This window comes from Eleutherodactylus coqui, chromosome 6 (assembly GCF_035609145.1).
Source record: "Eleutherodactylus coqui strain aEleCoq1 chromosome 6, aEleCoq1.hap1, whole genome shotgun sequence".
Classification (NCBI taxonomy): Eukaryota; Metazoa; Chordata; class Amphibia; order Anura; family Eleutherodactylidae; genus Eleutherodactylus; species Eleutherodactylus coqui.
This window is the reverse complement of record NC_089842.1, coordinates 86,213,163-86,227,664: the sequence shown is the minus strand read 5'-3', so window position 1 is coordinate 86,227,664 and position 14,502 is coordinate 86,213,163. Positions and strand designations below refer to the sequence as shown.

The 14,502-nt window shown below is 49.7% G+C and overlaps 1 protein-coding gene across 1 annotated transcript in view; it reads left to right on the top strand.

Annotated features, from left to right (window-relative positions):
- The window catches only part of CADM4 (cell adhesion molecule 4), a 337,496-nt gene that overhangs the window by 268,790 nt on the left and 54,204 nt on the right, over nucleotides 1–14,502 (top strand). Inside the window, exons 3-4 of the mRNA XM_066607102.1 lie at nucleotides 3,963–4,115; nucleotides 6,885–7,019. Coding sequence (XP_066463199.1) covers nucleotides 3,963–4,115; nucleotides 6,885–7,019 — 288 coding nt within the window. The remainder of the gene's footprint in view (nucleotides 1–3,962; nucleotides 4,116–6,884; nucleotides 7,020–14,502) is intronic.

Genomic DNA, 14,502 nt, shown 5'->3' with positions numbered 1-14,502 from the left:
AAAGTGTTCTTCACAATGATGAAGAGCTGAAATGTAAAGACCTCTGCTTGCTGTCAGTTTACATTTCACAGCTAAAAACCAGTACAGCCCTAGAAGTTTTTTTACAACTTAGTTTGCTAGAATCTAGTCTGGGCAATCCTCTGTAAGTATAACCGCATGGACTCCATTCACCTGCGCAGATACATTGTAGTAATAATAGTCAGGACTGGAGAGCGGTATGTGCTGCTGTTTAGTTTATGGACGATTGTTTAGAGCAGATACAAATGGCAGTCCCTCAGCTGTGAGAAGTATTGAAGGGCTATGTCATGATATAAAGTTATCCCCTATCCGCAGGATAGTTTATAACTGTCAGGTCAGTGGGGGGGTCCGACTGCTGAGACCCTCACCGTTCCTAAGAATGGTTCTTCGGCACGTTCTGAACTGAGGTCAGCAGTGGTTGCAGATGCATGCCGCCACTCCATTCCTTTCAATGGGAGAACAGGGGATGGCCGAGTTCAAGCGCTCTCTGGTGGTCGTATTGAAAAGAATGGAGTGGTGATGGGCATATGCAACCACCGATGACCTCACTTCAGGATGCGCTGGAGCCCTGTTCTCAGGGGGTCCCAGTGGTCAAACCCCTCCGATCTGAAGGTTTATCCCCTATCCTGTGAATAGGGGACAACTTTCTATTTGGCACAATCCCTGTAAGTCTGTTCTGTACTTTTCTTCATATTCAAGATTTCTGCTTGCCGTCAGTGAAGATTGAAATCACAGAATGTACTAGAAAGTTGAGGAACGTTTCATTATACAGTTGTCAACTCCTCCACTATTTGGGCAACTCATACTATATATATCGCATTATCCAGCAAGGTGCAACGATAAACGTAAGAAGAGGAGAATGCGAATACTGAGGCATGATGGGAGTATTTTAGTAAAATTTGTTTCATTAGATATCTTTACTATTCATCTGTTTTCTGCAACTTTGATGTGAGCATCAGTCATAATAGAAGTTGCCCTTTAAGGGAGTCCCAGAAATGATAAGTAGAATACAGTGGAACTACAGCTCTCAGCACGGTTCGACCAGAACATTACCCATTACCCAACCTTGGCTGAAGGTAACATTAGAAGCCGGGAATGCTAATGCTCCTGCTTCATGATTCTTCGCTGGTACTTGGTATTTACTTTTATATTCAGATGTAGATGATTCAGGGACCTATTAATTCCTGTGTCACCGCTCCATTACAGTTGGCTGGAATTAAAGTTTCCTGATGTCTGTGTAACGGAGGAGACTGTAGTAGACTGGGAGACAGGGAGGTTAAACGTTACAGTTTACCATAATGATACCCCCTCCCCTTCTGCGATTCAGGCTAATTCTACTCCACTTCTAATTTTATCCAAACATCTGCAGTTTGAATTCAATAGCTGTAACTTCAGCAGAAAAACCGCAGGGCGGAGGAGGAGGTGGGGGGGAGGAGGTCTCAAATTTGGGAAAATGCTTCCTCTGGAGATAATCAATGCTACTTCCTCTGGACTCATGAATATGTAGGATGACCGCAAGCCCATTCTTAAAGGGTTAAAGATTGCAGTCACAGATGCAGTATTGTGTCCTTCCATGCTTACATGCACTTACCTATCTGACACTAACCTACGGAACATTTCATCCTGAGCTTCCTAGGTCATGAATGACTGTGATGACCATTGGAGGCGCAAGGCAGTAATAGGAAGAGCGTGGAGATAAAATTATAAAGCTATTATAAAGTTATAATTCTGGGTGAATATATATGACTATACAGATACTGGTTGTTTAAGGGGCCAGAAATGGGACTGGGGCAAGAAGCAAAAATGGGGCCAACCCTCCATTTGCCATTTTAAGTGTTTCTAATAACTTAAAGGGGTTGTACCAAAATTAACTTTTATCACCTCTACCGATCCCATTTTCCCCCATTCTCCTCATTGCTGGCTTACTGCACTCCCCGCAGTGAGGAGGAGGTAGAATGAAGCGATGAATGCGCATGCACAGTACCGCCCCATTCATTTTCCATTGGAAATAGTAGAGTACAAGCAGAGGCGTAACTTGAAGCTCCCGGGCCCCAATGCAAAACCTGCAACAGGGCCCCCAACTATAATGCTTTATTCATAGTACTGGGCTCCCTATATGGAGAAGAGAGGCCTTATGGGCCCCCTAAGGCTCCTGGGCCCGGGTGCAACCGCATCCCTTGTATCCTCTATAGTTACGCCCCTGAGTACAAGCGCTTGGCTATTTCCGTTAGCCTTGTGAAATTAATGGAGTGACAGCCATGCATGCCTAGCTATCACTCCATCCAATGTGGCATCACTGTGGGTGGGAGAAGCAACTCCACAGTGGCAGAAGAGGGGGTCATGGGATCCCTGTTCTCAGAATCAGTGGGCATCTTTGCAGCGGCGAGATCATCACTGATCAGATTTTATCACCTATTCTAGTTACATCTCTGTGTAGAAGGGGTTATTCCCATCTTAAAGACCTACCTGTGGGTCCACAGGATATGCCTGATCTCCAGAAGGACTCTCAATTCAATCATAGCCTGCATGCGGCAACTGCCCCACCCGCTGAGATGGGGTTGGGGATCACTATTCTGGGGATGGATGTGGATCTCAGTGGTGAGACCCATATCTATCAGTCATTAATATATAAATAGAAATATCTGAAAAAAAACCAAAATTACTGGGACACACATAGAAGGTGATGAAGTTAGTTTTTTTTTTCCAATTTCTTCAGTACGGTGTTGGGCCACTTTGACCTCAATGACTGCAGAAAATCCTCTGGCGTGCTTTCCACCAAATTCTAATAGATGAGCGGAGGGATTTGCCTCCATTCCTTGATGAGAGTTTCAGATAGTGATGAGGGGGTTGATGGGAGTGTTGGGTGTGCTTGGATATGCTTGGATACAGTGTTCTAGTTCGGACCAAAGATGCTTGATGGGATTGAGATCCTGACTTAGAGATGGGCAATGAAGTTTGCAAATGTTCTACTCCCCAAACCAAGCCTCAACACTGCAGCTGTATGACATGGTGTTCGGTCATGTTGGTAGAGATATGGAGCTGTACCAAAGTATTGCCATAGGGTAGGTAATGGCACGTTGTCTGGTATGTCTTTGTACCCATTGGCATTGAGGGTGGACTTCACTATAATTAAATCCCCTAGTACTTCTCTTTCTCAGCAGAAACACCCCCAGTATGGCCATTCTATCAGAAGATGGTATACTGTGATTTATCGGTCAACACTTGCTTCCACTTATTTACAGTCCAAGAATAATGTTCCAAGCTCCATCGCAGGAGCCGCTGTGCATTTACTGCTGTGATGTTGTGTGCAGCCACTCGTCCATGGTAACCCTTCACATACAGTTCCCTACAGATGGTTCTGGTGTTAATGGATGTTCCAACGGCCTGTGGGACCTCCTGAGTGAGTGTTTGTCAGATAATGTATATGATGCCTTCACAGCTGGTTCAAGGCTTCGTTGTCCCCGTTCTGTCAGTTTTGGGGTCTCCCCGGATGGTCTCCACTTCTGAATAACACTGCCAGCAGAGGACTCTGGAAGGTCCCAAAGAGCTGTGATATCCCGTACTGATTAGTTGCTTGGGTGACATCCCACCGCCAGACCCCATTGTCAGCTCTACACCTCGTGGCATCTGATGGTTTCTGCACTGGGATGTGCCTGTGTGATATTTCTTTTATCCGATTTGTATATCCCCCACGCCTGATGGCACAGGATTGATGGGGGTCCCGATTCTATTGTCAACATATATGCCATTCAGGGCCTGTTGAAAGTGTGTGACCTCTCCTATAAGCGCTATAATGGAGCCATTAGTGGTTCTCACTAGTACAGTATGGTAAGTCAGAAATGGCCAAACAGAATATTGCTGATGGCCTGCCCCCTTGTATCCTCCTGGCTGTGGTATTACATTGTTTGAATGTCTTAAGAATTATATTTGTGATCTGTTTTCAGCTTTAAAAGACGAGCGATTTCAGCTGGTGGAGTTCACCCCGAAATTGGTCAAGATTCACTTGTCTAATGCAAAGTTGGATGATGAAGGCGGTTACTTCTGTCAGCTGTATACAGAGGACACGCATCACCAGATCGCCACGCTCACTGTGCTAGGTAAGAATGTGCGATTAACGGCCCGTTCGCACAGGCATATTTCCCGTCCATACACGGGACAGCACACGGACGCAATATAGCGAATTAGCTTGTATGTGCAGATGGTATTTTCACAAGGACTGAAGGTGCATATGAAGAAAAAGTAGTAGCATGCCCTATTCTGGTCCTAGGAAGTTGTATGTCTGTGTGCTGTCTGATGCCAGTCGTGCCCAAGAACTCGCATACACCCGTATACATGGGCCCTTATACTCCCCCTCTGAACATCATTTTACGGGTTTATTCTACAGGATATAGAATATACTTTGCTGTGCTCCTACAGATCTTGCTTTGCATCGCCTCTTATACTCCAATCACATTTAGAGCTGCATTTGAAACTCTTCTTAGTCGCTTGTAATTTGCCGGCACTGTGCTTCCAGGCACTCCACACCCCAATAACAGCCCCGTTGTCTGCTGTACTGGATTGCCGCAGATCATACATGGTGGGTGGTGAGGGGGACATGTAGACTCTAACACCCCCCCAGAGAAAAATCACAGGGTGTAAGGTCTGGGGAACGCGGAGGCCAGGGTAGAAGTTCGCTATTGTCACAACCTGCACGGCCAATCCATATGTCTGGTGGTCGCCTGTTGCCTGTATTCATTAGGGCAATTGGGAGGAGGTGCCCGTCCTGTTGGAAGATGAAACCTGGGATTTTCTGTTCCATCTATGGCGGGAGAAATGAGCGCTGCGCTGTGATTGGTTGATACGGGTAACAAGAATATCTTACTGGTAGCCAGTTTTGCTAAATTAAAATGTTTTTAGTTTCTTTTTCATTGATATCAGATTTCTGTATCCAAGTGTCAGTAAATAGGATGTATGAGGGTTTCACATCAGATAGATCATTTGTAATAGTCCCGTATAATGATAACTAAGATAGTGACTCACAGCCATGGGAGATTATGCTAATTCTGCCAGCAAATCCTCATTCTTAGACATTTGGCAACTTTGTGTATGTAGACCAGTGTTTCCTAACTCCAGTCCTCAGGGACCACCAACAGGTCATGTTTTCAGGATATCCTATGGTACGAACCCTTGTGGCAATGTCTGAGGCACTGACAATAATTACATCACCCGTGTAATACCAAGTAGATCCTGAAAATATGACCTGTTGGGGTCCCTGAGGACTGGAGTTGGGGAACACTGATGTAGACAATAAGGCCTCATGTCCACGGAGAAAATCAGGCCCGCCGCGGATTCTTCATGGAGAATCCGTAGCAGGTCCCTCCTGCCCTGCGGACATAAGGCCAAAAAATAAGAATAACCTCACCTCTCCGGACGCTGCGGTTCTTCCTTCCTTCCCGATCTTCTTTCTTCGGCCCGGTGGATGTGCTCGGCATGCCGCCGGCGTGCCGCGCGCAAGCGCTGGGCACATCCGCCAGGCCGAAGAAAGAGGGTCCGGCCAGGAAGGAAGGGAGACCTACAGCGTCTGGAGAGGTGAGCTTTAATTATGGTACAGGTGTTCCGCAGATCCGGACAGCTTCCTTAGGCTTCGATAGAAGCCTGCGGGAGCCGTCCCCGCGGGAGACCCGCACTAAAATGGAGCATGTTGCTTTTTTTTTGCTGCATGCGGATCCGCGCCTGACGGGAAAAATGACATCCGCAGGTATTTAACTATCTGCGGGTGTCCAATGCATCCCTATGGGGCGTGGATCCGCGTACAGGAAAACGCTGCAGATTTTAACCCCGTGGACATGAGGCCTAAGTGGGGTGGGGGGGATTTATTACTGTTTGTGTGGGTGGAAAAAAGCCGAAAACTTTGGTGCCCTCCTGTTTTGCAGCAAAACGTGCAATTTTTAAAAGTTTTCTACACTACACTTGCCATTTTCCGCTCTGTGGAGGCCACACCCCCTCTACCTTTCTGAAAAGTTTTCTATAATTTATTCCCACAACTTGCATACATTTTATTTGCCTGTACAAATAAGATTAAAGGTTTTTTTTTATCTAAATGTACAGAATAGGTGATTCAAGGCATTTTTGCAATGGGATTTAGCAGTCTATTCTGTACATTTTTCTTAAAAACCCTCTCCTGCTATGCAGCCAAGTGTGACAGGGCTGAGAAATCCATCTTCACCTAGCTGTTTGACAGTAGAGGGCGCTCCAGCTGTGCCTGCAGTGTGCTCTACAGACACTACTGTACTGTTGTGTATACCAGTGCTTGAAGGGCCTTCTTTATTAGATATACTGTCTTCACCTGGCTGCATAGCAGAAGAGAAATGTACAGAACAGTCTGATACAACCTACTGCAAAAATGCTTAGAATCACCTATTCTGTACATTAAGAGCACATTCAGACCTGTGTTCTGTTCTGTTCTCTGGTCCATTTCCAGTATTCAGTTCCATCCTTGGAGCCGAGCAACAAAAATACCGGAACCTCATGATGTAAATGACACCGCAGGGTGGACCCCATTTACTAGGATGGAGTCTGGCACGTCGGCCAACACATTTCTGTGCGGTTTCATCCAGCCTAAGAGCCCATTCACAGGGGGTGTATAGCTCGTCTGTCTGCCGTCCCTGCCATCACGGATGCCCTTTGCCCGCAGGTATTGGGCAACACACAAACGTGTGTCCGTGTGCTGTCTAACGCAAATGGTGCATGAAAATATTGGGCGCAACTCGTATATACCTGTGTGAGTGGGTCCTAAGACGGAGAACGGTCCTGTCTGATGGGCTGGACTCAATTAGGCACCTGTTATGTGATTTCATCCATCAATGGAGGTTTTTCTCGTCTTGCAGTTCCTCCAGAAAACCCAGTAGTGGAAGTCAAGGAGCAGGCGGTAGAAGGAGGACAAGTGGAGCTGATCTGTTCTGCACCCAGGACAAAACCAGAGGCTACACTGAGGTGGTACCGCGACCGCAGGGAACTAAAAGGTGAGAACGGAAGAACCAAGTAATTGCATCTTGGTAGCCTTATGACCATACTACTATCGCCCTCATCTCTGTTATACATACCCCCACTATATCACCCTCGGCTTTGCTATTGTATACTCTCCACTATATCACCCTCAGATCTCCTATACATACCCCTTACTACATCACCCTCATCTCTGCTACGTATCCTCTCCACTATATCACCCTCATCTCTGCTACGTATCCTCTCCACTATATCATCCTCGGCTCTGCTATGTATACTCCCCACTATATCACTCTCGGCTCTGCTATGTATACTCTCTACTATATCACCCTCCGCTCTGCTATATATATATATATATATATATATATATATATATATATATATATATATATATATATATATATATATACTCCCCACTATATCACTCTTTGCTCTGCTATGTATACTCTCTACTATATCACCCTTGGCTCTGCTATATATATATTACTCCCCACTAGATCACCCTCGGCTCTGCTAAGTATACTCTTCACTATATTGCCCTCAGCTCTGCTGCTATGTATACTCCCCACTATAACTGCATTTAACCAGGGTAGCAGTGGTGAGTGTGTCGTGGAGCTCCCCAGGAGACGTAGGCTAAGTGGTGGATGTATTATTTACGGGAGTATTTTCGGTTATGTAATAATGTGTTACACCAGCGCCCAAGAGCTGCGCCAATATATGATGAGTGCCTAATGAACTTCACTGAAATGTCATCTCTAGGGATAATGAGCAGCTGATCCAGAGTATCTAAGCTTAGTCTTGTGTATCTAAGTTTATCATGTGTAATACCGTCTGCTGAGTGTTGTATTTACGCCTTTGCATATGTAATATGGTCTGCTGATTAGTGTATATTAGCCTTTCCATGTGTAACATGGTCTGGTGAAAACTGTATCTAAGCTGTGCTGGTGTGATACTATGATAACCCAATGCAACGGGGTGCGGGGACTGGTTGGGGGAAACAGGCTGAACTAGATGGACATTGTCTCCCTACAGCCTAACATACTATGTTACTATGTAATGTATCTAAGGGCTCATCCACACGGGTGTATGTAATTTCGGTCCATGAAGCGCACACCATTTCCGCTGTGCACGCATGTGCGTGTTGCATGTGTTTTTGATGCGTGTGCGCATTTTTCTAACGTCCGTCATGCATCCTCATTATACCAGGCCCAATTGATTTCACTTTTCTTTCCTACTGTCTCCTGGCATCCTGCATGAGAAACGCAGCGAAGATGCCTGGAACTGAAGTTAGGGCATGGGGATCCAAACACATCAAAGCCAATCAGTGTTGTATGCTGTCTGTATTACGCTAATACAAGATAGGACTCTAAGTGTGGGGTATTGTCTGCTGAGCTGCTGTATCTAAACCCGTCATGTGTAATACTGCCTGCTGTATCTAAGCCTGTCATGTATGAACCCGTCTGCTGTATCTAAGCCATCATGTGTAATACTGCCTGCTGTATCTAAGCCTGTCATGTATGAACCCGTCTGCTGTATCTAAGCCATCATGTGTAATACTGTCTGCTGTATCTAAGCCCATCATGTGTGATACTGTCTGCTGTATCTAAGCTTGTCATGTGTGATACTGCTTGCTGTATCTAAGCCCGCCATGTGTGACGCCGCCTGCTGTATCTAAGCCTGCCATGTGTGACGCCGCCTGCTGTATCTAAGCCCGCCATGTGTGACGCCGCCTGCTGTATCTAAGCCCGCCATGTGTGACGCCGCCTGCTGTATCTAAGCCCGTCATGTGCGACGCCGCCTGCTGTATCTAAGCCCGTCATGTGTGATACTGCCTGCTGTATCTAAGCCCGCCGTGTGTGACGCCGCCTGCTGTATCTAAGCCTGCCATGTGTGACGCCGCCTGCTGTATCTAAGCCCGCCATGTGTGACGCCGCCTGCTGTATCTAAGCCCGCCATGTGTGACGCCGCCTGCTGTATCTAAGCCCGTCATGTGCGACGCCGCCTGCTGTATCTAAGCCCGTCATGTGTGATACTGCCTGCTGTATCTAAGCCCGCCGTGTGTGACGCCGCCTGCTGTATCTAAGCCCGTCGTGTGTGACGCCGCCTGCTGTATCTAAGCCCGTCGTGTGTGACGCCGCCTGCTGTATCTAAGCCCGTCGTGTGCGACACCGCCTGCTGTATCGAAGCCCGTCGTGTGCGACACCGCCTGCTGTATCGAAGCCCGTCGTGTGCGACACCGCCTGCTGTATCGAAGCCCGCCGTGTGCGACACCGCCTGCTGTATCGAAGCCCGCCGTGTGCGACACCGCCTGCTGTATCGAAGCCCGCCGTGTGCGACACCGCCTGCTGTATCGAAGCCCGCCGTGTGCGACACCGCCTGCTGTATCGAAGCCCGCCGTGTGCGACACCGCCTGCTGTATCGAAGCCCGCCGTGTGCGACACCGCCTGCTGTATCGAAGCCCGCCGTGTGCGACACCGCCTGCTGTATCGAAGCCCGCCGTGTGCGACACTGCCTGCTGTATCGAAGCCCGCCGTGTGCGACACCGCCTGCTGTATCGAAGCCCGCCGTGTGCGACACCGCCTGCTGTATCGAAGCCCGCCGTGTGCGACACCGCCTGCTGTATCGAAGCCCGCCGTGTGCGACACCGCCTGCTGTATCGAAGCCCGCCGTGTGCGACACCGCCTGCTGTATCGAAGCCCGCCGTGTGCGACACCGCCTGCTGTATCGAAGCCCGCCGTGTGCGACACCGCCTGCTGTATCGAAGCCCGCCGTGTGCGACACCGCCTGCTGTATCGAAGCCCGCCGTGTGCGACACCGCCTGCTGTATCGAAGCCCGCCGTGTGCGACACCGCCTGCTGTATCGAAGCCCGTCGTACCGCCTGCTGTATCGAAGCCCGTCGTACCGCCTGCTGTATCTAAGCCCGTCGTGTGCGACACCGCCTGCTGTATCGAAGCCCGTCGTACCGCCTGCTGTATCGAAGCCCGTCGTACCGCCTGCTGTATCTAAGCCCGTCGTGTGCGACACCGCCTGCTGTATCGAAGCCCGCCGTGTGCGACACCGCCTGCTGTATCGAAGCCCGTCGTGTGCGACACCGCCTGCTGTATCGAAGCCCGTCGTGTGCGACACCGCCTGCTGTATCGAAGCCCGTCGTGTGCGACACCGCCTGCTGTATCGAAGCCCGCCGTGTGCGACACCGCCTGCTGTATCGAAGCCCGTCGTACCGCCTGCTGTATCGAAGCCCGCCGTGTGCGACACCGCCTGCTGTATCGAAGCCCGTCGTACCGCCTGCTGTATCGAAGCCCGCCGTGTGCGACACCGCCTGCTGTATCGAAGCCCGCCGTGTGCGACACCGCCTGCTGTATCGAAGCCCGCCGTGTGCGACACCGCCTGCTGTATCGAAGCCCGCCGTGTGCGACACCGCCTGCTGTATCGAAGCCCGCCGTGTGCGACACCGCCTGCTGTATCGAAGCCCGCCGTGTGCGACACCGCCTGCTGTATCGAAGCCCGCCGTGTGCGACACCGCCTGCTGTATCGAAGCCCGCCGTGTGCGACACCGCCTGCTGTATCGAAGCCCGCCGTGTGCGACACCGCCTGCTGTATCGAAGCCCGCCGTGTGCGACACCGCCTGCTGTATCGAAGCCCGCCGTGTGCGACACCGCCTGCTGTATCGAAGCCCGCCGTGTGCGACACCGCCTGCTGTATCGAAGCCCGCCGTGTGCGACACCGCCTGCTGTATCGAAGCCCGCCGTGTGCGACACCGCCTGCTGTATCGAAGCCCGTCGTACCGCCTGCTGTATCTAAGCCCGTCGTGTGCGACACCGCCTGCTGTATCGAAGCCCGTCGTACCGCCTGCTGTATCGAAGCCCGTCGTACCGCCTGCTGTATCTAAGCCCGTCGTGTGCGACACCGCCTGCTGTATCGAAGCCCGTCGTGTGCGACACCGCCTGCTGTATCGAAGCCCGTCGTGTGCGACACCGCCTGCTGTATCGAAGCCCGTCGTACCGCCTGCTGTATCTAAGCCCGTCGTGTGCGACACCGCCTGCTGTATCGAAGCCCGTCGTACCGCCTGCTGTATCGAAGCCCGTCGTACCGCCTGCTGTATCTAAGCCCGTCGTGTGCGACACCGCCTGCTGTATCGAAGCCCGTCGTGTGCGACACCGCCTGCTGTATCGAAGCCCGTCGTGTGCGACACCGCCTGCTGTATCGAAGCCCGTCGTACCGCCTGCTGTATCGAAGCCCGTCGTACCGCCTGCTGTATCGAAGCCCGCCGTGTGCGACACCGCCTGCTATATCGAAGCCCGCCGTGTGCGACACCGCCTGCTGTATCGAAGCCCGTCGTGTGCGACACCGCCTGCTGTATCGAAGCCCGTCGTACCGCCTGCTGTATCTAAGCCCGTCGTGTGCGACACCGCCTGCTGTATCGAAGCCCGTCGTACCGCCTGCTGTATCGAAGCCCGTCGTACCGCCTGATGTATCGAAGCCCGTCGTGTGCGACACCGCCTGCTGTATCGAAGCCCGTCGTACCGCCTGCTGTATCGAAGCCCGTCGTACCGCCTGATGTATCGAAGCCCGTCGTGTGCGACACCGCCTGCTGTATCGAAGCCCGTCGTACCGCCTGCTGTATCGAAGCCCGTCGTACCGCCTGATGTATCTAAGCCCGTCATGTTCACACGGACGAGTGCGGTTTTGCTTAGTACAAACTGTCCGTTTTTCCTGCCTCTTTCTTGCTATGTCCATGTGGTTTTCACACACGCGGTTTTCTCTGCACTCCCTGATTCTTTCTTATGTGCTCCCCTTAGTAACCTGCATTAAAAACGCATCGCGCTCGCATAAAATTCGCATGCAAATTGCGTAACATGGGATTGTGTCGCATTTTTTTATGCTTCCGTAGAAAATAACAGGCGATTCTAGAAGAAGAAACACACAGAAAAAAGGCCACGCAGTGATTTTTCTAACTCGAACTATCGGAGTGAAACCAATCAAATGAAGAGGTTCTTCCCGTACGAGTTCTGTCGATCTGGGAATCTGACAGAACTGTCGCGAAAATCGCCAGAGATGATGTACCCAATCCATGCATGTGTGATAATATATGCTGGGCTGGTGTAACTAAGCCATGCATGTGTGATATTCTCAGCTGGGCTGGTGTATCTAAGCCATGCATGTGTGATATTCTCTGCTCTGCTCTGCTGGGCTGGTGTATCTAAGCCATGCATGTGTGATATTAGCTTCTGGGCTGGTGCATCTAAGCCATGCATGCGTGATATTAGCTTCTGGGCTGGTGTATCTAAGCCATGCATGCGTGATATTAGCTTCTGGGCTGGTGACGGTGTATCTAAGCCATGCATGTGTGATAGTCTAAGCTGGGCTGCTGTATCTAAGCCATGCATATGTGATATTAGCTGCTGGGCTGGTGACGGTGTATCTAAGCCATGCATGTGTGATATTAGCTGCTGGGCTGGTGTATGTAAGCCATGCATGTGGGATATTCTCTGCTGGGCTGGTGTATCTAAGCCATGCATATGTAATATTAGCTGCTGGGCTGGTGACGGTGTATCTAAGCCATGCATGTGTGATATTAGCTGCTGGGCTGGTGTATGTAAGCCATGCATGTGCGATATTCTCTGCTGGGCTGGTGTATCTAAGCCATGCATATGTGATATCAGCTGCTGGGCTAGTGATAGTGTACCTAAGCCATGCATGTGTGATATTAGCTGCTGGGCTGGTGTATCTAAGCCATGCATGTGTGATATTAGCTGCTGGGGTGGTGTATCTAAGCCATGCATGTGTGATATTAGCTGCTGGGGTGGTGTATCTAAGCCATGCATGTGTTATACTTCCTAAGAGAACCAATCTCTGTGGACAGTCTGCTTACAGTATCTAAGTGTTTGTTCACACGGGTGTAAGACTCGTCCACATAACTCTGCTGTGTATCTACACAACCAAACGTCTCTCCCATCCGTTTATCTCGCCGCACCTGTAGGTTTTCACTACGTATTTGCGCATGCATTAGTGACGCAGAAGGGCCCCTTTATTTGCTGCGCATATCTTTAGTGTATACCCAGGTTTCCTGCCTACTCATTGTGTACCCACAACAGACCAGTCTCTTTAATGCCCATTGCATCGCGTGAAAAAATACAGCGGTGAGCGAATCTACTGAAATCAATAGATGCGCGTTGTGAAAAGAAACAGCGTGCCCTATTGTGGTGCGTACTACGTCCTATTATAGCCTATGCTGCATAAAATACACAATAAAGACGGAGGTTACATGCTAATTCTCGGTATACTGTGTATTATGGGTTTAAAAAGTCCACGCTTCAGGCCTCCTGCACACGAGCGGGACGTAATCAAACTCGCGAGAGCGTGACGAAGCGGTCATCTGAATAGAGCCCAATCCCGTCATCTCGCAATCATTCCGGTGCAGGTAAGTATCCTTTTCTGCACTGTCGGCCCTTTTCACATGACACACCCACGCCATGTTTGAACAGTTGGGGCAGTCTAATTATTAAGCAGGACAGCCTAATTAGTCGCCGGTGTTAGTATTTAAAACTGCGAAACCATGCCATTATGAGTGCGATTTTGTGCACATGGACACACATTTGCGCACTCCCATACTTCTATAGAGCCTTGGTTGCTCAAATGCGGGCAAGTATGGACCATGTCGCGTATTTTCTCCACTGGGTGAAAATGTGCTCAGAAAATTGGCCAAAGTGAGTGAACCCATGGGAACATATAATGGTTGTGGAACATATAATGGTTGTGGTTCCCACAGCTGAATCTCTGCTCACAAAAGTGTGCGCAAAAGCGCTCATGTGAAGGAGCCCTAATACGCAGTCGAAGCCATTGTGCAATCCGGTTGGTCTGCCCGTGACTCTGGGGGCATGAGGCTTGTGTGTTGTATTTTTATTACAACCATGTGATGTGTTGACTATTCTATATTAATATCCAATATTTGCTCTAGTTTGTATAGCGCCTCCTGATCATGTGACGACTCGCCGCAGGAAACGTGCTTTGGCGTTTGCCTATAAACCCCTTGAGTCTTTTGTGTTGTGCGCTGCATGTGATGTGTGTGTGCTTCCGTTTTCCTCCTCGGAGACGCAGGCTCGTGTTTGCTGCGTGGAGAATTGCTACGATCAGCATTGAAGCATTTTCTCATTTCGGCTGGGACATGCCTTTTTTTTTTTTTTTTTTTAAGAGTACGATTTTTTTTACCCCTCAGGGCCGTAACAATGCGTGAAAGTTGTGTGCAGAGAACTACAAGCACTTGGCCTATGATAAGAATTGTATCCGGGACTGATTGTGGCTGCAGGGTGATTGAAGCTGCAGAAAAACGTAGGCAGGAATATAGAGAATGAGAGCAGATAAGACGATGGCGGGGATGTGTAGAGAGCGGGTAACGGCGGCTATAAATAGGGAGATATATAGGGTGTCTGCACCGCCGCGATAGGGGAGTGAGATAATGAAGGAGTTGATGCAGTAGCTAGATACACAGCCAAGCTAGA